The following is a 24,915-nucleotide window of genomic DNA, read 5'->3' as shown; positions in this document are numbered from 1 at the left end:
GACGGCGAAATCTTGTTCTCATGCTTATTGGAATATATTTCGTCATGACAGAGAGACTCGAAGAGGGGGTGGTGTGCTTATCGCTATAAAAAAGAATATGCCTTGCTTTGATGTCAGACTTTTAGTTTGCAACATTGAAATTTCTGCTGTACGTCTTAGCACCCCTTCCAACAAGATTATTCTTGCTGTTTGTTACAGACCACCTGACTGTGACTCACTGTTTGCTGTCAATCCGTCCTCTATTTTAGTTGATATTAAAACCCGCTTTCCCAAAGCTGATCTGTTGCTTTTTGGTGACTTTAATTTCCCACAGATTAATTGGGTCAGTTTGTCATCTGAAGGGTCACGCGCTTCTGTACATTTCCTTGAGGTGTGTCTAACATTCAATTTCACGCAGGTAGTTAACGAGCCCACACGATCATCTAACATTCTTGATCTCGTCCTAACTACATCGCCTGATATCGTGCAGTCAATCCAACTCTCTGAAGGTCTGAGTGATCATAAAATCCTACACGTTGCCCTGTCACTGCCTGTTGTTGTAAAGAGCCCAGTTTGCAAAATTATTCACGATTACAATAAAGCTAACTATGAAGCAATGTGGGTGATTTCAGATAAGATCGACCAAAGGATGGCTAGTCGACATTTTCAAATCAACTGATGTTTTTATATGTTATTGTCTAGTGTCTGGTATGAACGAATCCAAACTTAGTTTTGACTAGAAAAAATACTTACGGACAGGAAAAATCGTAAGGCATGAGGTGGTGGACAGTTGCATTAGCGCGCACTGATGGAGGGGGCCCGTTTGAGAGTGAATAACTAAAGCGATAACATTAGGAGAACTCTAATACGTTTTAGGCGCAAACTATGGGTATAGCTTGCTTGTAATATAAAGTAATCATATTTATTTAAAATTTATTTATTTTTCTAAAAATTGACAAACATGCCTGCTCGAACGACAAATGGCAAACTTTGGAGGTCTGTATCTCATGAAATAATTTAATCATTATGATATAATTTGCAGATATTATTCTACTAATATATAGCTAATATTTAAAAAATAACTAAGGTAGCTGTGTGATACAATAGTTAGGATATATTTAGTCAAACATGGAAAAACAATCAAACAAAGAAAAATTCCGATGCGAATAAAAAAAAAAACACCACCCTCGATTTTTTTTAAATTTAGGTAACCTGTTATACTCTATTTCGGCATTCATTTCCATTAAAAACATGTTGCATCATTTTATTGAGAAAGAAGATACAACTCCCCAAAGTAGGGTCCTTTTTCAAAGCCTACACTTAGCAGTGTTTTATACAAGAACTGACTCTGAGTTCCAGTTTCATGAAACCAACACACATCTTTTATATATTTTTATTCAGATGAGGCCAATGATAACTAAAGAAATCGTTCACACACTTAAACTAAGGAGAAACTACTGTGTACAAAGAGGTATCATATTACGGACTAGTGATCCGAGAAAAGATCATGCAGCCATCGGCCACTAGGAACTTTGTTTACTTTATTCTCCTGCGAAACTATATGCTATTCCCTCTTCCGCTCTACCTTCATCTCTCTCTCTCTCTCATATATATCCCTGATATATATCCAGAACAAAAACATGTTCAAGCATTCCCTTTCTGCGTGGTAGTGTTCCGTGGCTAGCAAAAATCATTTCCTCGCTAAGCTCACGATTATGGCAAAATAGTTGCCGGAAACCGCAGACGACACTCGTCGCTAGTTCTAGCAAAACGGCCGATACAATCTTTTTTTTCGCATTTCCCCGCTCGCTGTCAAGGACAAGGGGGTTCGCTTCAACCAGCAAAACATGGCCGCCGACGCCTGTTTACTGAGCAGTCATGCCTGTCGCCATCTCACTCGCTGGCGTCACGGGCGATAATATCAGGCACAAAGGGGCACACCAACCGGCAGCATTATCCCCAGATACTCGAGCCTCGCGTAAATACATAGAGTGTAAACGCTGTCGCCATGTTATCGTAGTAAGACCGCACCCCCCCCCCCCCCCCCCTCCCCCAACGGGGGACTGCAGTACGCGACGGCGTACTAACACAACGGCGACGATATCGACATCGCGGGCTCCGAATTTTCCCATAGTTCTACTCCACGGGCATTTCTCGAAACGCTTGATATTGTGTACGCCCGCCTGGAAGGATTTCAGGCGCGTAGTTAAGATAAGGCGGTTCTCCGCGGCAAAAGAAAGCAATTTCACAAAAGCTTAAAAGCGGCGGCGACGCGTGTGCGGTGAACGCTTGTAGTTTTGGTGTAGACAGGGTGTGTGTGTTCTCGTTGTTGACACCAGCCGGCGATAAGGCACTGCAGGCGGTGGCTCAGTACAGCAAGGGCTAATCCGAGTGACCATCAACGTAACCCCACCGCCAACCTCTCGCGAACCGGTCGCCGACATGGCTCAGGCTGTGTCATGAACCACGTGGTAGAAGCTCGGGTGCTTTCATATCAGCGCGTGGAGGGACGACAGTGCGATTCCGGAAAGTCTTTTTCGAAGGCCGCTGACCACAATTTTTTGTCTGGAGACTTTCCCTCTTTCTTCCTTTGACGTGGATCAAGCTTTGCCGACAGCCTCAGTTGTGACCTCTCTTTTCAAATGTACGTTTGCAGTGAGTGAGCTCCTCAGCCTCGGACTTGTCACTTCTGCACCCAGTAGTTCTTTCACTTGGCAATCATATGCCATCAGTTGGGGTTTAATTTCTATTATTTATGTATACATTATGAAGACGTCCTGGAGCTCCGAACGAGTGTTTTGTGCAGATTACTTTTGCAAACACAAAAAGACTATACCAAAGCAGCGGAATTTTCGAAGTGTTGGCGAGTGGGACCTAAACTCGTTGAAGCAAATTCTTCCGCCTGACTGTTCCACCAAAGTGAGTGCGACGGACTACCTGTGCTGCCATTGCTTCATGCACATAACTAAGGAGATCTCGATGCGAAGCTCAGAGCAGTGCCCTGACATATTTGTGCCAGCTGAAGAAGCAAATGAAGATCTAAATCGCAGCATACTACCTACAGATGTGTCGCCGCTGAGACAACCAAGCGTCGTAAGAAGTCGGGACAGGCCTGCCTATGTCAAGAGAAAGCAGACAGAACTGGAGCAGGTTGCTGTCAAGAATATACGCTCAAGGCTACGTATTCCGTACGACAGGGACGCACCATCGGGGTCGTCCGAACTATGCAACATGCTCCACATGCACTGAGTGGGTGGACAACTTTCGGCAGGCCTTTGAAACCGCCACTTCTCTCCGGGAACGTTGTCAACTGCTTACACTCCTGCCGTCAACACTGACGAAGAATGAGGTTCAAAAGATGATTCCACAGCCCTCAATGTACCTCATCAGTAAATCCCGAAAACTCAAGGAAAAGCATGGCGTGTGGTATGAGCCGGATCCTTACACGAGGTGCAAGGTGAGCCCTGAGAACCTGTCTGCTGCCCTAGAGTACTTCACGAAAGACGAGCTACAATGTTCGCGCCAAAGTCCCAACCAGAAGGACGTCATCTCTGTCATGCTCAACGGAGAGAAAACGTTCGTGCCAAAGCGCTTCATGACACGCTCAATACGAGAGGCCTTCCGTATATACAAAGACAAGCATCCCGATTCCGGCGTTGGGCTAACGAAATTTTATTCGTTGCGCCCTAGATGGGTCCAATGTATTCCACACCAGGAAGTGTGCGTTTGTGTGCGCTGCGCCAATTATTATCTTTGTATTGCCGCTCTAGAGAACGTTACAGGCTCAACATTCAACACTGGTGAAATGAACTCGGCATTTCTGTGCGACCCAGCAACAGAACTGTGCCTTCAAAGAGACTGTGATCACTGCCCAAAAGGCCAGTTTCTTACACTCCAGGAACTTGATATCCCGGAGGATGAAGAGATTGTGCTTGCAACATGGGAGTCCGGCGACCTTGTGAAAAAAACTTTGGAACCTGAGACTTTCCTAAAAGTCATCCAAGTGACGGTTGGAAGTTGGGTACTTCACAACCATATCCGGCAAACGCAAGGTAAAGCGATCTACGATGAAAAACAGTGCATGCAACGCGGGAGCATTGTCTTTCATTTTGACTTTGCTGAAAACTGGACCATCGTGCTTCCTGACGAAGTGCAAGCATATCACTGAAAAAAAAAAAACAAGTTTCGATATTTACATGTGTAGTGACGACAAGAAAATCTACAAACAGCTTTGCCATCATCAGTGAGGACCTGTGTCACGACGCCGCTCACGCTTGCTTGGCTCTAGAAAAAGTGAAGGAGTGCGTTGAAGACAACGTTGCGGTATAGTCGTACGTGACGTACGTAAGTGACGGCGCCGCCAGTCATTTCAAGAATCGCTACCAGCTTCACCAATTTGCAAAGGACGATTGCCCACAAGCCCAGTGGTTATTTTCTGCATCTGGACATGGGAAAAATGCATGTGACGGAGTTGGCGGACTCGTGAAGCACCAGGCCACGCTGAACAACCTGAGAGAACGTTCAGTAAGCGCAATTCAGACGGCCAGGACAATGGTGAGCGTTCTATCAAAGAAACTGAAAGGCGTGCATCTTGTATATCTGGACGAAAATGAGGTTGTTCGGTATCGTGAACAAAAAAAAAAAAAAAAAAAGAAGAGTGGCTGACGGTGCGCGCCTTCCCTGGCATTCAGTCTTGGCACGCGTGGCGGCTCAGCAAGTCATCAACAGAAGGGACCTGTGACGTATATGTAGCACGGACAGTCGGATCTGCTTGGAAGCTACTTTATTAAATGGGTACAGCGAGGAAAACCTTAGCGTAAAGTGCCGAATTTGATTTCCCAAGGACTGCTCATTTTGAATGCAGGGACATCTTATTTATCACATTTTTCTTCACGGGGTATTTAACCTACTGTTTTTGTTGGTGGTTACTAATAATTTTTATCTGATCACTATAAAAAAAATCCCAAAATGTTATCCTCGAGCAGGATAAAATATATCGGCTTGCCACGATTCATTCATACACCGAGAGCATCGAAGCTGCTCCAGTTAGGCACTATGGCATCCGTCACCTGAAATTGTTTGTAATCGTAAATACACAGCCAACCTAAATATCTTACTATTATATCTTTGTTTTTGTGTGTGGAAGTTAAGTTATTTATTTTACTCTAGATGTAAAATATACCGGAAGGTACAACTTCACACTGCATCATCTTTTCTCAAATCATTAGTCTCTAATATGATACCACTTTGTACGCTTATGTAAAATGCTGTATATAGTTTCTCCTCCCTTTTACTGTGTGACCGATCGCTCTTTTTATCAATGACCTCATCTGAATAAATGTATATAAAAGATTTGTGCAAGTTTCATGAAACTGGAACTCAGAGTCACTTCTTGTATGGGACACTGCTAAGTGTAGGCTTTGAAAAAGGACCCTACTTTGGGGAGTTGTTTCTTCTTTCACAGTGGAATGATGCAACATGTTTTAATAGAAATGAATGCCGAAATAGAGTATAACAGGGTACCCAAATTTAAAAAAAATCGAAGGTGGTGTTTTTTTTTATTCGCATTGGAATTTTTCTTTGTTTGATTTTTTTCCCATGTTTGCCTAAATATATTGTAACTATTGTGTCACTCAGATACCTTATTTATTTTTCAATAATAGCCATATATTAGTAAAATAATGTCTGCAAGTTATGTAATAATGATTAAATTATTTCATGAGATACAGATTTCCAAAGTTTGCCATTTGTCGTTCGAGCAGGCATGTTTGGCAATTTTTCGAAAACTAAATAAATTTTTAATAAATATTATTACTTTATATTACAAGCAAGTTGTACCCATAGTTTGTTTGTAAAAAGTTTTAAAATTCTCCTAATTTTATTGTTTTAATTATTCACTTTCAAACTTGCCCCCTCCATCAGTGCGCGTTATTGCAACTGTCCACCTCTCCCTGCCTTACGATTTTTCTTGTCTCCAAATTTTTTTTCTGGTCAAAACTAAGTGTGGATTCGTTTATACCAGATACTAGACAATGTCATATAAAAACATCACTTGATTTAAAAATGTCGACCAGCCACCCTTTGGTCGATCTTATCTGAAATCACCCAGCAATCAACAACGAGTTATTAACTTTCTATGGCACATTTAAAGCCGAATTTTTCTTAAGATCTGTTGAAGAAAACTGGTTTCTTTATAAGAAAAAGATGGTTGACCTGGTGCATTTGTATTTCCCTACCATACGAATTCATACCGACTCATCCAAACCATGGTATAATAAAACGCTAAGGTCATTATCTAGCAAGAAAAAACGACTTTTTGCTAGGGCAAAGCAATCTAATTCATCTCGTGCTTGGGACTCTTACTACGATGCACTTAGAAACTATACGAAGAACCTTAGATTATCGAAAACAAAAATTTTCTCTCAAGATTTACCAACAATATTGCGCAACAACGTACCCCACGAAATTCTGGAAGCTAATGTCGCCCAAAAGCAGTCCCGCGACTATCAACCTGGTACACCATAGCGGTGAACCTGTTGAAGAGAGTGAATCCCCTGAAGTGTTTAATGAATACTTTTCTTCCATATTTACAAATGAAAGTCCATGTAATATTCCCATCGTTCCTGTAGAAGGTTATGATTCCATGACACCAATTTCTGTTAACGAAATTGGCATTAATAATCTAATTGCTAAACTCAAGCTTTCATCCTCAGGTGGCCCTGACAATGTCAATGCAAAAATCCTTAAAAATACTGCTGCAATTTCGAGCAAATTTCTCTGCCTCATCTTCAACCAATCACTTTCTGAAAGCTTCCTTCCTTCCGATTGGAAGGTCGGTAGGGTAGTTCGTATCTACAAGGAAGGAACTCGGTCTTCCGTCTCGAATTATCGCCCCACCTCTTTAACATGCATATCATCTAAACTTCTCGAACATATCTTATACTCTCACATAATGACTCATCTGTCCTCAAACAGTTTTCTTTTTAGACAACAGCATGGCTTCCGCAAGGGCTACTCTTGCGAGACTCAGTTGTGCGAATTTGTTTATGAGTTACATACTAATCTTAACTCTCATGTACAGACAGATGCCATATTTTTGGACTTTTCAAAAGCCTTCGATCGTGTTCCGCATCGCCGTCTTTTTTCCAAGTTATCGTCCCTGCATTTAGGCCCCTTAGTACTCTCCTGGATTAGAAACTTTCTCGCATCTCGTGTTCAATACACAGCCATTAACGATCATGAATCAAGTCTAACGAGTGTTACGTCAGGCGTTCCGCAAGGCTCCGTCCTCGGCCCTCTGCTCTTCTTAATATTCATTAACGATCTTCCATGTAACATTTCCTCTAAAATACGGCTTTTTGCCGATGATTGTGTCATATATAACAAGATCTCATCGGTTAACGACAGCCACCAGCTTCAGAATGATCTTAAGGAGGTTAGCCACTGGTGTGGTAAATGGTTGATGACGCTCAATAAAGCTAAGTGCAAACTAGTTCAATTCACTAGAAAACAGTCCTTGTTAACATATCAATATTCCATTGACAGCGATGTGATTGAAGCTGTTCCCATATACAAATATTTCGGTATCAGACTAACATCCTCCCTCACTTGGAAAACTCATATTGAAGCCATCTCTGCAGAAGCATCCAGGACCCTCGGATTCATGAGACGAAACCTAAGAGATGCACCCCCACATGTCCGGAAATTAGCCTACGAAACGTATATTCGCCCTAAATTAGAGTATGCCGCTGCAATTTGGAACCCCCATCAAGCATACCTTATCAATACATTAGAAGCAGTGCAAAACCGAGCCGCTTGTTTCATCCTATCATCATACGATCATTTCACCAGTGTGTCTTCTTTGAAAAATCAACTCGGACTGACGCCTCTGCTCCTACGAAGGAAAGTTTCTCGACTCTGCCTCCTTCACAAAATTTACTACCACTGCCCAGACCTCGGGGACTCCTTATTATCACCCCCAGAAAGAATGTCGTCTCGCCTAAATAACTCCTGTGCCATCAAACGAATTTCTGGTAAGTCCAAAGCTTTTAACGAATCCCTTCTTCCTCTCGCCATATCCGAATGGAATCAGTTGTCATCATCGATAGTCACCATTAGCGACGCGACAGCGTTCCTGAATACGCTTCAAACCCATGTTTTGTGAGTGTTCTTTTGTTTTCATCATGTATAACTTCTACTCCAATTTTTCCTGACTGCATATTATTGTATTTTATTGCGTTTATATGTTGATTTATTGTGTCGTACTGCCCCCCCCCCCTTTATGGAATGCCCTGACTGGGCCTTTAAAGTGAAAATAAATGAAAAATAAATGAAATTAAAACGACGCAAACGCCCGCAGCTTTTTACTCACGGTATGCGTCGAGAATCTTCCACATTTTGGAACGGAACGAAGGAAGATTTACCTTTAAAAACGCTCGCTGCGTCCTCCCGGACCAGCTGGACCGGATCTGTCGACGACGGGACTGAACCCGTTGAACCTCAACCCCAAACAATAACCAATTTGCGTTTCGTGTTAGTATGGGCTTCTACCTCCAAGCACCACACCACACACCACGAACGTTTCAACTCTTTGTCGCATCGCCGTGTTGCACCGAACAGAACGAGATCGCCGAATTGAACGCAGCGCTGTCGTGAACCTTGGCTTGTGGTTGCGCACTCGTGGACCCTGTGACTCCCTTCGCTTTCAAAGCACACACGACGATTACGAATGATACTTTCCGTCTTCCGGGAACATCACAGGGGCACTTCTCCGGTCCCGTCTTCGCTACATGTGCTCGCAAACCGCGTCAAACCAAAACAATACCGGCGCCATGTTGAACGTGCGTTGTTGCTATATTTTTTTTATAGATTTTCTTCGACCAAACAAGTACAACAAAAGCAAACCGGCTCTAGCTTCCAACGTACACCGACGTTGCGCCGTGGCCAGATTTTCTCCGTCAGCTCTAACTTAAAGATGACCTACAGTTGCAGCAACACTGGCATAAAGTTTTAATATGGCGGCCCCCACGGAGCGCCGTAAATTCCGAGGAGGGTGCTTTGGAAGCGGCGGCACTAGAGTGTACTAGAAGGTACGAGTGGGAGGAGCTATAGGCTCAGCTCATGCTTTCAGCTGCACCTTTAAGATGTGGAAAGCGATCAGGTGGAACCACTGATCCCTATGACAATTGCTAGATCGCGCTTCCCCGCACCGAAAATGAAGCCACCGTCGTGATATGCTCTAGCGCTGTCAAGCCTAGACACTTACCATGGTTACCGTGTGTAGGTCACGTGACAACAGAGACAACCGCCGCTTTGACAACGCTTCCGCGGAACCCGTAAGATGGCCGACCGGTGGCTTCCATTCCCCCAATGGCTCGAAGCGGGGAAGCGCGATCCAGCAATTGTCATAGAGATCAGTGGGTGGAACCAAGCCACTTTGATCGCAGCGCCACCTTCGCTGTGATCAAGCAACGACACAGGTCAAGGTCATATGGGCAATATAGCCCCGACACGCGGAGCGGATCTGTTTACCAACACGGTCGGAAGGCCGCGCATGCGCGGTAGCTATGTGGGCAAAAGCGGCCCGGCTTTCCTTGTTTTCGCCACTGCGTTGTGTGGCGTGCGCTCGTTGTTGACGTTTTAGGGACGCTTGTAGCTTTATTTGGGCGTCGTATTTCCTGACAACGCATGTCGTAGGCTATGCCCGACTATTTGAGCTCGCTACCCGAGCATGAACGGCAGTGGTATCGGAACAAACTGTGCGTGGACGACGTTGCCTACGAGGATCCGTACGCCGTAAACAAGGCCTGCTGGACTATTGACGTGAAGTTGCTGCCACCGAAGTCGACGGCTCACGTTGTCGTTTATTTAGTTTTTTCGCCAAGCCAGTTCACGGCCGACACGGTGCAGGCGTACAAGTCTCTCGAGGCCACGATTACTTCGAGTCGGTTTCCGCACTGCCTGTCGGTTTCCGCACTACCGGCCGGATCAGCAGACTGTGGGTCTGCGGAAGTGTATTTATTAATTAAATAAATACGCACAGCGTCTTGAAGCCAAGGTATGATATTTTTCCTACCCTCATGACCACGAGGCATGGCAAGCAGTAACGCTCCACTCTGCAGGCTTGGCGATAACACGTTTCAAGTAACGGCGTTGTCGGTAACGCGTTACTTTTTTCAGTAACGTAGTAACCTACTCGTTACGTTTTCGACACAGTAACGGGTAAAGTACTTACGTTACTATTTCAAGTAACGTAGTTACATTACTCGTTACTACTTCTCAAGTCTTAAAGAAATTACACTTCAATTTTTTCCGTGTTTTAGGCGTCAAGCGTTTTTCTTTGCGTTTTTTCTCGTGAGTATTTAGGTGAAACCGTAAAAAGAGATAAAGTAATTATGTTCAGTTTCTGCATGAACAGAATGTTTCTTGGCATATGAGCTGATGCATACCTGTATCGTCAAAACCGTAAAATGCGTTAAATCCTAATTTAAAAAGTAACGCAGAAGTAACTTGCGTTACTTTTTATCGGTAGCGGTAACGCGTTCTTTTTATTTTTAGGTAACGTAGCTCAGTAACGCGTACCTTTTATTTGCAAGTAACGAGTAACGTATTTCGTTTCTTTTTTTCGGTAACGCCTACAACACAGCCGTTCTGTCGCCGATCCCCTTCCGCTGGGTAGCACGGGCGTAGCGAGCCTCCGATGAGCGCTTGGCCAATGCTTTGTGCGCGAACACCATGGGAACAAAATCCGGGCGGTCTCGATCAGACAACGGTTTTTCTGCACATAAGCAAGCCTCGGGGCGGAGACTGGGAAGCCACACAGGAAGTGCTTGCCGCACAAACGGTCGTTCGCGCGATGCGACCATTCTTTTCGATCCACGGCTATTATCCACCTTCTATGCGTTTCAGCGTCTGCCGGGAACTCGTGGAAACTCACCCCGCTACTTTTCTTGTACATTTTGAAGCAATCAACGGCAACGCAGCTTCGCGGCATGCTGAAATGCTATGACGCCCATGCGAAACGTGCGCGCTTTTGCCCACACCACCCGGCTGCGTCAAGCCCGCGTGTCGGTATATTGTATTTTTTACGACTTTGACGTCAGAGGTAACGTCAAAGCACCACGAAACGACGACGTTACGCGACGCCAAGATGCTGTCGTAAGGCCGTCGAGACATCCAGTCGCGTCGAGGACGACGCCGTTTGGCGACATCGAGTCGCCGTTGTAACGCGGTCGTGACGGCGCGTTGAGGACGACGCCGTTACGCGACATCAAGTCGCCCTTGTGACGCGGTCGTGACATCGCGTCGCGTTGAGGACGACGCCGTTACGCGACATCAAGTCGCCCTTGTGACGCGGTCGTGACATCGCGTCGCGTTGAGGACGACGCCGTTACGCGACATCAAGTCGCCCTTGTGACGCGGTCGTGACATCGCGTCGCATGGAGGACGACGCCGTTACGCGACATCAAGTCGCCCTTGTGACGCGGTCGTGACATCGCGTCGCGTTGAGGACGACGCCGTTACGCGACATCAAGTCGCCCTTGTGACGCGGTCGTGACATCGCGTCGCGTGGAGGACGACGCCGTTACGCGACATCAAGTCGCCCTTGTGACGCGGTCGTGACATCGCGTCGCGTGGAGGACGACGCCGTTACGCGACATCAAGTCGCCCTTGTGACGCGGTCGTGACATCGCGTCGCGTTGAGGACGACGCCGTTACGCGACATCAAGTCGCCCTTGTGACGCGGTCGTGACATCGCGTCGCGTTGAGGACGACGCCGTTACGCGACATCAAGTCGCCCTTGTGACGCGGTCGTGACATCGCGTCGCGTGGAGGACGACGCCGTTACGCGACATCAAGTCGCCCTTGTGACGCGGTCGTGACATCGCGTCGCGTGGAGGACGACGCCGTTACGCGACATCAAGTCGCCCTTGTGACGCGGTCATGACATCGCGTCGCGTTGAGGACGACGCCGTTACGCGACATCAAGTCGCCCTTGTGACGCGGTCGTGACATCGCGTCGCGTTGAGGACGACGCCGTTACGCGACATCAAGTCGCCCTTGTGACGCGGTCGTGACATCGCGTCGCGTGGAGGACGACGCCGTTACGCGACATCAAGTCGCCCTTGTGACGCGGTCATGACATCGCGTCGCGTTGAGGACGACGCCGTTACGCGACATCAAGTCGCCCTTGTGACGCGGTCGTGACATCGCGTCGCGTGGAGGACGACGCCGTTACGCGACATCAAGTCGCCCTTGTGACGTGGTCGTGACATCGCGTCGCGTTGAGGACGACGCCGTTACGCGACATCAAGTCGCCCTTGTGACGCGGTCGTGACATCGCGTCGCGTTGAGGACGACGCTGTTACGCGACATCAAGTCGCCCTTGTGACGCGGTCGTGACATCGCGTCGCGTGGAGGACGACGCCGTTACGCGACATCAAGTCGCCCTTGTGACGCGGTCATGACGTCGTCGTCGTTGTCGTCGTCGTTGTCAACACAATATGACGTTAGAACGTAGGGTTGATGTCGTGTAACGCACGTTGCCAACTTCGATAACGATGTTGACGTCAAGGCGTCGTCCTGATGTCGCATGGCGAATTGTGACGACAAGTCAGGTCGCGGTGACTTTATGTACGTGACGAAAGACGTCTAGGTTGTATAAAAAATATAGTTCGGCGTCCTATCGTTTCTATGACCTTGACCAGTGTGCCGGTCAAGCTTGGCGTTGGAACGAAACGCACTTTTCATGAAAAGCGACTAATCCGAACCACTTCGCTCGCCTGAGAGGGCGCTACGAGTGAAGTTGCTTGGATTAGCCGCTTTTTTCCACAATATGTCACGTGACCTTACAAATTTTTAGACAATTGATCAATTTTTTACTGTTTTTTAAGACTAATAGCAAATACCATGCGTCACAAAAATAGTATCAATAGATATCTTTATAGTTATGATTAAAGGTGTCGCGAACCGGTCGAGGTTCGAGTTCGACCAGGTTCGACTTTTTTTACCTTCTTGTGAAAAGTTCGACAAAGGTTCGACCCAGGTTCGACTGTTCGACTGATGGCTAAGGAATAAATTAAGGGCAGCACTGATTGGTTATTTCAGCTGATACAGTACAAAAAAAAGTTATTAACTTCTTCAGTGATTAGAACTAGCGTCTTTTAATTGCAACCGTTCATAAGATTAAAATAACCCTTTGCATAAAAAACAAATACCCCAAACCTAGACATGCTTGTATCAAGGTCTGGCCACTCTGTCCACATTGTCGAACCAGTCGAATCTGGTTAAAAGTTCGAAGGTTCGGTGGTCGAACCCCGAAAGTTCGATCTAAAAATCTGGTTCGACAAAAGCTCGCGACACCCCTAGTTATGTTGTCCGGGAGTCACACACACACGTCGTGCGTGCCGTGCGTGTGGGCGTGCGGGCGCGCAGCCGGGCAGCCATATGGTGCGGGCAGAAGGTTTTTATGCTCAGAAACCGGAATTCTGTGTATCTCAAGGCTCATTTTCCTAGTTTGCCATACCTAGTGCATTCAAGTCCTGGGCAATATGGGAAACGTTTATTTATCTTTTAAGGTTTTCTATGTTTGTTACCCTTTTTTTTTAGAACTTTTATGTCCTTGTCATGTTGTCGCATGTATTTGAGGACCTTATCATATTTCGCCGACATCATGCTTACAGACTATTCGATGGCAGAAACAGTTGCCTTTAGTGACATGAGCGACTCCAGTTTTTCATTAATTCCAGCGAGTGTAGCGGTCGCATCACTGCCATGTTGTTTTCTGTTCCCCACTCTGACTGTTTCCTGACTTAGCTGTTTTGCATGTCGAGCAGCGCCATGCATTTCGCCATGTTTCACTTTTCGATTTGTAAGTTCATTCCAGACTTGTGCCTATCTCAAATTCTCTACTCAAGATACTCTATTTCAAATCCTTTTTCAAGTATCTTGGTCTCTTCCCAAACAATACTTTTGATCAACAGTATTTGATAGTGTATTTTAATTACATTTCTGAGTACCTTGTACTCATAATCTTAAATACATTTTTGACATTCCGCCATTTTCTGAGTTTTTCGGTATGAAGTGGCGTGGGCGTGGCACGAACAAACGTGAACATTCTTTCCAGCAACCAGAACCTGTTGGTAACTCCGATAAGCTACAATGACTTAGCTTGAGCTCGTGAAAATATCGATTTTGTGCCGATTGTGACTTATATTTCACACCAAAGTTTGTACAGCGAAGGTTTTCCCCTCACCTTCCCAAAGGCGCCTTTTGTTTCCTAGAGTTTCCTTCGAAAAAATTCTGAAACAAAATGGGTGGTTTTACAGAAGTAAAGATTGCCACACTGAGGCGAAATGCAGAACGGGAAATGACACACGACAGCAATGCAGACTTCAATGTAAGAAAAGAAAAAAAAAAAAAGAAAAAAAAAAAGAAGTAGACACAAAAAGAAGCCACTTTTTTCCTTGTTGTATATTTAATCCCGCTACAACAAAATGTTGATTTTTTTGTCGTTAGTTTGGCACTTGTTGCTCTCGCGAACACTGTTTGTAATCGAACATTGATAAAGGCCCTGTCACACAGAGGCAACACGACGGCAACAGCAACACAACACGTTGTCCAACAGTCGGACAACCTGTTGCTCGCTCCCAGTGTTGTCCGACAAAGCTGTCACACCGCGGCAACAGCACGACAACATGGACGACAACTAAAATGTTGCCTCGGTATGACAGCTTTCGGCAACAAAAACAGCAGCAACTTGTGTTGGACAACGAGTGCTGCCCTGATCGCTGGCTGAGCGAATTTCGGGTCGGCAACACGACAACATAGATAGCTTCGATGGTAGAGTTAGTTCCCTATCAATAAAGTCTTACTCAAACAAAGGCTTGGAAAACGTTATTTAACAATTAGGGCTGGCGCGCAGCTAAAATATTTTCGATTAATATTTTTGCTGCGTAGTTACGGAAAGCGATTTTCGAAATGGTCACAGCTACGGTCTTGAACGTTCAGACTGGTTTTGAAATTAAAACTCCCGAGAGACCAGCGCACATAACGGATAGTGAAATAAAATGGCATGCCTACTCACCCACTAATAAAGTATAATAAAAATAATCCAGAAAACCTAAGATTAAAAAATCAAAGCATAAAACGACCACTCTGATCATGGTTGTTGATGCTTGTAACTTGGAAACAGCCGCTACCAGACACCTGATTTGTTTTAAAAATACCCAGGACGTTTTGGGGGAATGAAGCGATCACGTAGCAGCGGTATATAGGCCAGTAGACAGCGTTGAAAAATATTTATTACACCGATTGTTATGAAGGCCGATGGTGTCGGTGTCGCAGTTTTGAAGCACTGTCAGTTCAGCTCAACACCAAGTTACAAAAGACGCTTTGGGGTACTGCCGGTGCTAACGCAATTTTACAGTAGAAATAGGAATTTCATGAAAGAACCGGACAGAATCACTTCATACGGTGGCGTAAATCCCGAACATATATCAGCGACGTCACTTCTATCTGCTTTGTCAGCGAATGAAGAACATTTCGATAAAATAAAGAGCGAAAAATACTCCCTGTGTCAAGTTTTCTAATCACAGTCACTGGTTGATGTCGTACCGTGGTAATTCCCGGCCCTTCGAACGCACTAGCACTTTGTAGAGTCACATTTCCAGCGATTCCGCGCCGCACAGGAACGAAGGTAAACAATCAAGATGGCGGAGTGTTCCCCGTGTTGTCCTCGCCGTCAGCGCGGTGTGACAGGGTTGTCGGACAACAAATCGGGCAACACGGTTGCCGGGCGGCAGCAACATGTTGCCCGACTGTTGTTGTTGCCTCGATGTGACAGGGTCGCCGGCAACACGACTTCCCCGTGTTGCCGGATAGAGTTGTCCAACTGTTGCCTCAGTGTGACAGGGCCTTAAGCAGAGAACAGGACAGCAAACAAACTTCGAGCAGGATGACCTCTCAAAATGACAACAAAGCGTCCCCCAACGTTGAGTGCGACCAGTGCCGTGGATATCATGTGGGCTTTGTTGTTTTCCATTCGCTCATTTCCGTATCCCAAGTTCGTTAATAGTGTACTCCCCATATGGGGATATGGATTGTAGTTAAACGATGCGTCTAAGGTGCGCCGCAGGACGTGATATCCAGCGATGTCACTATAGCTGAAATAACTTTTTTTTTTTGGCCCAGAAATGTTTTGTAACACGTATCAGTGATATCCCGCTCCTTATAGTTAAACTGTATAGAATAACCTTACTTTTTTTCTGCTTTTTTTGTTATTGCGTGCCAACAAACCATTCTGGTAAACCAGATCTGCGCAACTGTCACTGACGTAGATACAAATTACACAATGTGGAAGTATCTTCAAGAGTGATTGAATTACATATCTTAGTATTTGTACTCTATCCAAGATACTTTACAGTGAAAGTAACTTGACTAGTATTTTAAACATTTTATGAGGCAGGTATTTAGTAACTTAACTTAAATACTTTTATCGAGTATTTTATCCAACGCTGGAACTTGATTCAGAGACACCTGAGCAGATTTCTAGATGGTAGAAATAAATACATTCCGAACATGTCATTAAATTATCTTTATCGAGTGGTTCGTCACAACGCACACAATGCACACAAGATGCCATTAATAAAGAATTATAGAATTCCCCGGAAGAAATTCAGTATGACCGCACAAGTAGACAATAATTACATAAAGAGCAATTCACAATGTGGCAACAGCAGCAGCGCAAACAAATCAAACATAAACGCCAAGCACGAAAGTGATAAATTGCCCTCCAACATGAGATGTATCAGCAGGATGAGTATACTGTCGCCTCCGTTGCCGCTGCCGCCAATGTGCCGGTGTCGCTTTGCACGCTGTCTTTTTGTGCCCTTGGCTTCCCTGGCGGCGCGTATATCACAGGCTTGCGGTGATTGCAGTGTTGATAATGTCGCTTGATAGGCCCGACTTGAATAGGCTCGGAAACTTTGCCTGGAATGTATCAGCAGGATGAGTACACTGTCGCCTCCGCTGCCACTGCCGCCAATGTGCCCGGAAAGCCGGGAAGAAGAGGTTTGGAGGGGGTTTAGATACCCTAGCTAGAAGTCTTTCTGAGCCAGCTGAGCGTGAGCTCCCAACCCGTCGATTGCTTCCGGATGTGGCATGTCAAAAGCAGGCATAGGTCTGCCGTCCTGCCTGCTGATGCAAGGGCTAACAGCGTAGCTAGCTCGCTAGAGAGCGATTTGAGGATATGGTCCTTGTTGAGACCCCACCATTGCACTAGGGCTGCGTGTTTTCGGAGTTTATTTTTCGTTAAATGCGGAGGGTGTTTTTCGGAGTTTATTTTTTGCCCGGAGTTTATCGGAGTTTATATTTGTTTGATACCCAATTCTCCGAAATTCGGAGTTTAAATAGAGAGTTGCAACTGTCCCTTTTCTCTATTTAATACAATCTTTATGGTCCATAGCTTCCACTCGTTCAAAAAATATACCTTCTCCTCTCTCTAAATCACAAATCACATGGCTCAAACGGGAAACCAAAAGAGTGGCTTTTATGGATGAAGAAAGAATAAACAGTTAAAACAGGGACAACACAACCACATCTTTCAACTAGCAACAGACGAGTAAACTTTCAACAGCGAGCAGCCGACTATACCCAGTAGGAGTGGGGGAGAGAAGGGGAGAGAAGGAAAGATAAAACACGCGAAGTGCAAGTCAGGGTGGTAGGGTTATCTCAGATTTTAAAAATTCAACCTCAGTTTTCGTCAGCAGGAGGGAAGGGTTTGACACGTTATTTTTTGCTGTGGTCATGGTGAATGATTCTATGATTTCCCTGCCGAATCTGCTGTCATGCCCCCCAAGGATTTTTGTGTCATCAAAGAGGGGATGACAACGCAAACACGAACGGGCATGTATGACTATGGGATGATAAGAATCTGGAGAGGCCTTAGAAACTTCGTTGTGATGTTCGCGGAGTCTGTGATTGGTGCATCTGCCGGTCTGTCCTATGTATTGATGGCCACAGCTCAAGGGGATGGAGTAAACTTTCTTCTCTTTGCATGGAATGAATTTCTTTTCGTGTTTGACAGTGCAGCCAATCGGAATCCGGTTGTTGTTTACTTGTTGACAGAGTTGTTTAAGACGCATGCGGCACGAGAAGACAACATTCGTGTCGAACTTTGAGGCAACGGATTTTATCCGGTGGGCTGAATTGTGTACGTAAGGAATGACGGCGAATCGGGCTTTCTTTTTTGTGGCTCGTGACTGGCGATCAGGCCCGCGAATCATCCTTTCCATTACAGATCGGAGAAGGTCGACGGGAAACCCTGCCCTGACAAGCCTCATGTGCTGCAAGTTTAAGCTATCTTCTGAAAGATGACAGCAAGACTTCGTGAAGGATGAAGAAAACAACGATTTGATGATACCGTGTTTTACCGACTTCGAATGGGCGCTAGAAAACGGTAGGACAGGTTTGGCAGACCTTTGTTGAAAGGCCCAGCAGAGTCCAGTGGCACTGACATGAAGCCGCAAATCTAGGTACTGAAGACCTTCATTCGATGGTTCTTCCTTCGTGAATGTAAGGCCTGACGAACAAGCGGAAAAAACAGCTGTAATGCTATCTGGAGAAGTTCGAGCAGGGTGAATGATTAGGTAATCGTCTACAAATCTGAAAACACGGCAGCCAGGCGCGGAGATGTCCAGTTGTGCTTTTATAGCTCTGTCAACGAATAAAAGGAATAATTCACTGAGAACAGGGGCGAGACATGAACCAATGCAAACTCCCTTTTTTTTGGCGGTAGATCCCTTTCTCATGTTCGACTAAGGTGGACTGGAGATATAGATGAATCAGGTCCACGAATCCAGCAACAGAGACACCGGAGGAATTCTGAAAATCCGCAGCTCCGTGCTCAAAGATGGCGTCGGAGATTGAGGCAAGCAAAGCGGTATAGGATCTAGATTGAAATACATGTCTTCTATGTCAAGTGAAAAAATAGAGTGGGGCAAGGAGAAGAAATGTTGGGAACTGATGACAGAGATGGGTTCTATTGAGTTAGACACTCTAAAGGGTTGAGGGAGGTGGATGCAGGACAGATGCTTTTGTAGAAAGAGCCCGAGCTGCTTCTGCCAACAACCCTTCTCCGACACAATACTTCGGAGGGGTACTCCGGTCTTATGTGTTTTTGCAGTGAAGAAAACTGAAAGGTACTGCTTCGCTGGACTACTAATGGCGGTTTTTAGGGACGACAGATTCAAAGACGAGCAGAGTTGTTTAGCTCTTGACCTGAGGGTCCCAGACGGTCGCGATTTCAGTTTGAGAAAATTCTTTGAAAGGGCAGCGTTCACCTTATCTCCAAAATCTCCCTCTTCTAACACAACAAACACACCCGTCTTATCGGATTCTAACAGCTTTAGGTGTTCTTGACGAAGCTCTTCAACAGCGGCGAGTAGAGAGATCTTGCCTGGCTTGGGGGGTGGGTGGAAGCACACGGCGCGGATGGCGGAGCCGAGGAAATCTTGCCTCTGTGGTTCTGGGATGGCGGCGGCGACTTGATGAACTGAGGCGAGTTGATCAACCTTCTTAGTGGGAAGGTCTGGGGCGAACTTGGGGCCTTTGGAGAGCAATTCCATGGTGTCAGACGAGATAGCAGTTTTGCACAACAGGACTGGCGGTTCAAACTTCGTCTCGTTCAGCTCACGGCAGGAGGCAGTCACTCCAGCAATCACTTCTTTCCATGAAGCTTCAAGGAGGCGAGAAGCTGCGTCGACGATGAACAGGTACGAAGGATGCGAGCGGAAGCCAGCGCCAAACAAGTTCGTCATGCGGCTGGGAAGGACCCTCCCCAGAAGGTGGAGCTCTAGGGATATTTCTTTCCTCGATATCTGCATGATGCGGTAGCTGGAGGACCAGTTGTTACAGTTGAATCCAAGGATGGAGGCCACTCCAGGATGAGGGTGGTTCTTGCGTAGGTGCGGACCGAGCGAGCGGAGCCTTAGACGGAGCAAACTCATTCTTGAGATGAAGCAAGCAGCCTCGAAGAAGGAAGCAGGGTTGAAGATCAGTGGCTCGCAGTTTGGACTGGCACAGTACATAGCTCAGAAAAATAGGTATGCTTGGTAGAAGAGCGTGTTGGTTTAAGTCATGGATGAAGAAAGAATAAACAATTAAAACAGGGACAACACAACCACATCTTTCAACTAGCAACAGACGAGTAAACTTTCAACAGCGAGCAGCCGACTATACCCAGTAGGAGTGGGGGAGAGAAGGGGAGAGAAGGAAAGATAAAACACGCGAAGTGCAAGTCAGGGTGGTAGGGTTATCTCAGATTTTAAAAATTCAACCTCAGTTTTCGTCAGCAGGAGGGAAGGGTTTGACACGTTATTTTTTGCTGTGGTCATGGCGAATGATTCTATGATTTCCCTGCCGAATCTGCTGTCATGCCCCCCAAGGATTTTTGTGTCATCAAAGAGGGGATGACAACGCAAACACTTACGGGCATGTATGACTATGGGATGATAAGAATCTGGAGAGGCCTTAGAAACTTCGTTGTGATGTTCGCGGAGTCTGTGATTGGTGCATCTGCCGGTCTGTCCTATGTATTGATGGCCACAGCTCAAGGGGATGGAGTAAACTTTCTTCTCTTTGCATGGAATGAATTTCTTTTCGTGTTTGACAGTGCAGCCAATCGGAATCCGGTTGTTGTTCACTTGTTGACAGAGTTGTTTAAGACGCATGCGGCACGAGAAGACAACATTCGTGTCGAACTTTGAGGCAATGGATTTTATCCGGTGGGCTGAATTGTGTACGTAAGGAATGACGGCGAATCGGGCTTTCTTTTTTGTGGCTGGTGACTGGCGATCAGGCCCGCGAATCATCCTTTCCATTACAGATCGGAGAAGGTCGACGGGAAACCCTGCCCTGACAAGCCTCATGTGCTGCAATTTTAAGCTATCTTCTGAAAGATGACAGCAAGACTTCGTGAAGGATGAAGAAAACAACGATTTGATGATACCGTGTTTTACCGACTTCGAATGGGCGCTAGAAAACGGTAGGACAGGTTTGGGAGACCTTTGTTGAAAGGCCCAGCAGAGTCCAGTGGCACTGACATGAAGCCGCAAATCTAGGTACTGAAGACCTTCATTCGATGGTTCTTCCTTCGTGAATGTAAGGCCTGACGAACAAGCGGAAAAAACAGCTGTAATGCTATCTGGAGAAGTTCGAGCAGGATGAATGATTAGGTAATCGTCTACAAATCTGAAAACATGGCAGCCAGGCGCGGAGATGTCCAGTTGTGCTTTTATAGCTCTGTCAACGAATAAAAGGAATAATTCACTGAGAACAGGGGCGAGACATGAACCGATGCAAACTCCCTTTTTTTGGCGGTAGATCCCTTTCTCATGTTCGACTAAGGTGGACTGGAGATATAGATGAATCAGGTCCACAAATCCAGCAACAGAGACACCGGAGGAATTCTGAAAATCCACAGCTCCGTGCTCAAAGATGGCGTCGGAGATTGAGGCAAGCAAAGCGGTAGGATCTAGATTGAAATACATGTCTTCTATGTCAAGTGAAAAAATAGAGTGGGGCAAGGAGAAGAAATGTTGGGAACTGATGACAGAGATGAGTTCCACCTTCTGGGGAGGGTCCTTCCCAGCCGCATGACGAACTTGTTTGGCGCTGGCTTCCGCTCGCATCCTTCGTACCTGTTCATCGTCGACGCAGCTTCTCGCCTCCTTGAAGCTTCATGGAAAGAAGTGATTGCTGGAGTGACTGCCTCCTGCCGTGAGCTGAACGAGACGAAGTTTGAACCACCAGTCCTGTTGTGCAAAACTGCTATCTCGTCTGACACCATGGAATTGCTCTCCAAAGGCCCCAAGTTCGCCCCAGACCTTCCCACTAAGAAGGTTGATCAACTCGCCTCAGTTCATCAAGTCGCCGCCGCCATCCCAGAACCACAGAGGCAAGATTTCCTCGGCTCCGCCATCCGCGCCGTGTGCTTCCACCCACCCCCCAAGCCAGGCAAGATCTCTCTACTCGCCGCTGTTGAAGAGCTTCGTCAAGAACACCTAAAGCTGTTAGAATCCGATAAGACGGGTGTGTTTGTTGTGTTAGAAGAGGGAGATTTTGGAGATAAGGTGAACGCTGCCCTTTCAAAGAATTTTCTCAAACTGAAATCGCGACCGTCTGGGACCCTCAGGTCAAGAGCTAAACAACTCTGCTCGTCTTTGAATCTGTCGTCCCTAAAAACCGCCATTAGTAGTCCAGCGAAGCAGTACCTTTCAGTTTTCTTCACTGCAAAAACACATAAGACCGGAGTACCCCTCCGAAGTATTGTGTCGGAGAAGGGTTGTTGGCAGAAGCAGCTTGGGCTCTTTCTACAAAAGCATCTGTCCTGCATCCACCTCCCTCAACCCTTTAGAGTGTCTAACTCAATAGAACTCATCTCTGTCATCAGTTCCCAACATTTCTTCTCCTTGCCCCACTCTATTTTTTCACTTGACATAGAAGACATGTATTTCAAACTAGATCCTACCGCTTTGCTTGCCTCAATCTCCGACGCCATCTTTGAGCACGGAGCTGTGGATTTTCAGAATTCCTCCGGTGTCTCTGTTGCTGGATTCGTGGACCTGATTCATCTATATCTCCAGTCCACCTTAGTCGAACATGAGAAAGGGATCTACCGCCAAAAAAAGGGAGTTTGCATCAGTTCATGTCTCGCCCCTGTTCTCAGTGAATTATTCCTTTTATTCGTTGACAGAGCTATAAAAGCACAACTGGACATCTCCGCGCCTGGCTGCCATGTTTTCAGATTTGTAGACGATTACCTAATCATTCATCCTGCTCGAACTTCTCCAGATAGCATTACAGCTGTTTTTTCCGCTTGCTCGTCAGGCCTTACATTCACGAAGGAAGAACCATCGAATGAAGGTCTTCAGTACCTAGATTTGTGGCTTCATGTCAGTGCCACTGGACTCTGCTGGGCCTTTCAACAAAGGTCTCCCAAACCTGTCCTACCGTTTTCTAGCGCCCATTCGAAGTCGGTAAAACACGGTATCATCAAATCGTTGTTTTCTTCATCCTTCACGAAGTCTTGCTGTCATCTTTCAGAAGATAGCTTAAAATTGCAGCACATGAGGCTTGTCAGGGCAGGGTTTCCCGTCGACCTTCTCCGATCTGTAATGGAAAGGATGATTCGCGGGCCTGATCGCCAGTCACCAGCCACAAAAAAGAAAGCCCGATTCGCCGTCATTCCTTACGTACACAATTCAGCCCACCGGATAAAATCCATTGCCTCAAAGTTCGACACGAATGTTGTCTTCTCGTGCCGCATGCTTCTTAAACAACTCTGTCAACAAGTGAACAACAACCGGATTCCGATTGGCTGCACTGTCAAACACGAAAAGAAATTCATTCCATGCAAAGAGAAGAAAGTTTACTCCATCCCCTTGAGCTGTGGCCATCAATACATAGGACAGACCGGCAGATGCACCAATCACAGACTCCGCGAACATCACAACGAAGTTTCTAAGGCCTCTCCAGATTCTTATCATCCCATAGTCATACATGCCCGTTCGTGTTTGCGTTGTCATCCCCTCTTTGATGACACAAAAATCCTTGGGGGGCATGACAGCAGATTCGGCAGGGAAATCATAGAATCATTCGCCATGACGACAGCAAAAAATAACGTGTCAAACCCTTCCCTCCTGCTGACGAAAACTGAGGTTGAATTTTTAAAATCTGAGATAACCCTACCACCCTGACTTGCACTTCGCGTGTTTTATCTTTCCTTCTCTCCCCTTCTCTCCCCCACTCCTACTGGGTATAGTCGGCTGCTCGCTGTTGAAAGTTTACTCGTCTGTTGTTAGTTGAAAGATGTGGTTGTGTTGTCCCTGTTTTAATTGTTTATTCTTTCTTCATCCATGACTTAAACCAACACGCTCTTCTACCAAGCAGTGGTTTTTGTTGTGACCCAAATGTACAATGACCTATTGCCCTGAATCAACCTCGACGAGACAAGCGGCAAGACCCCTTTTGACAACGGTCTGAGATTTGAGCGATAAATATGGTGCCATTTTCCCAGGATCATTGACTCCGTGCTAATCAAATTGCAAAAAAAAAAAAGAAAAAATAAAGAAACAAGTTACTTTTTTTTTTTGCGGGGGTTTGGGGGGGGGTGGCATTGGCACATAAACTATAGTCGGTTACAAGTTAAGAAGGTAGTAGAAGCCCCTCCCCATAAGCGTGATGCGCCCGCTTCAGACGCCTCCGCAGTCGAGAAGATAGTTCGCTGAATTCGCCCCTTCTACTTCATTGGATGGATATTGACTACAGACAGACCTTGTAGCGGGCGGCAGCTTGCGCCACCTAGCCGAGGCAAATTACTCGCTCCGGAAGGTTGACGTAAAAACAAGGCTTCAGTGCAACGAAAATTGTAACTTTTATAAGTAATGCATATATGGTTGTTGGTTTTAGCTTGATAACCTTCCTACTCGAATTAGGTACATTCCGTGTATTTTCTGCGTTTGTTAAAAAAAACCTGCGTTTCGGATTTTGAAAGTTCCTGCGATTCGCGTTTTAACAATGCTGAAGTCGCCCTTTTCCGTTATGAATCCCAACGTGGAGACAGCGGAATGCGATTCCTCCGATTCTTCTTCGTCAAGAGAGTCTGGTGCAGCCTCGCCGCCTACGCCAAGGCGCCTCTACAAGAAGCATAAGAGCGGCGATGTCCTCAACTGAGCTGCACGGCAGCTGATAATGAACGCGTACGTTCAGGTGCGACACGAACCGCCCGCCAAGCCCAGCCAGCCCGGCCTCACTGTGGAGGAGTCCTGCATCAAAGTCGGCAAGCTGCTTGGCGTTGGTGTACGCACCGTCCTCAAGATTAGGAAGCAGGCGAAAGAAACCGAGGGACAAGTTTTGACACCTTCTCGGAAGCGCCCA

At 46.2% G+C, this 24,915-nt stretch overlaps 1 protein-coding gene across 1 annotated transcript; it reads left to right on the top strand.

Moving 5' to 3' along the window:
• Positions 1 to 19,992: 19,992 nt before the first annotated feature.
• LOC120842905 lies at positions 19,993 to 23,717 on the top strand (the record flags this gene model as incomplete). The annotated part of the gene is made up of 2 exons (XM_040214113.2): positions 19,993 to 20,081; positions 21,617 to 23,717. Coding segments are annotated over exons 1-2 (2,190 nt in total), but the record flags the coding sequence as incomplete, so codon positions are not given.
• Between the last annotated feature and the right edge of the window lie 1,198 nt (positions 23,718 to 24,915).

Source organism: Ixodes scapularis, unplaced genomic scaffold, assembly GCF_016920785.2.
Source record: "Ixodes scapularis isolate PalLabHiFi unplaced genomic scaffold, ASM1692078v2 PGA_scaffold1__304_contigs__length_218370807, whole genome shotgun sequence".
Taxonomy (NCBI): Eukaryota; Metazoa; Arthropoda; class Arachnida; order Ixodida; family Ixodidae; genus Ixodes; species Ixodes scapularis.
The sequence above is the reverse complement of the archived record's forward strand: the minus strand, read 5'-3'. Positions and strand labels throughout refer to the sequence as shown.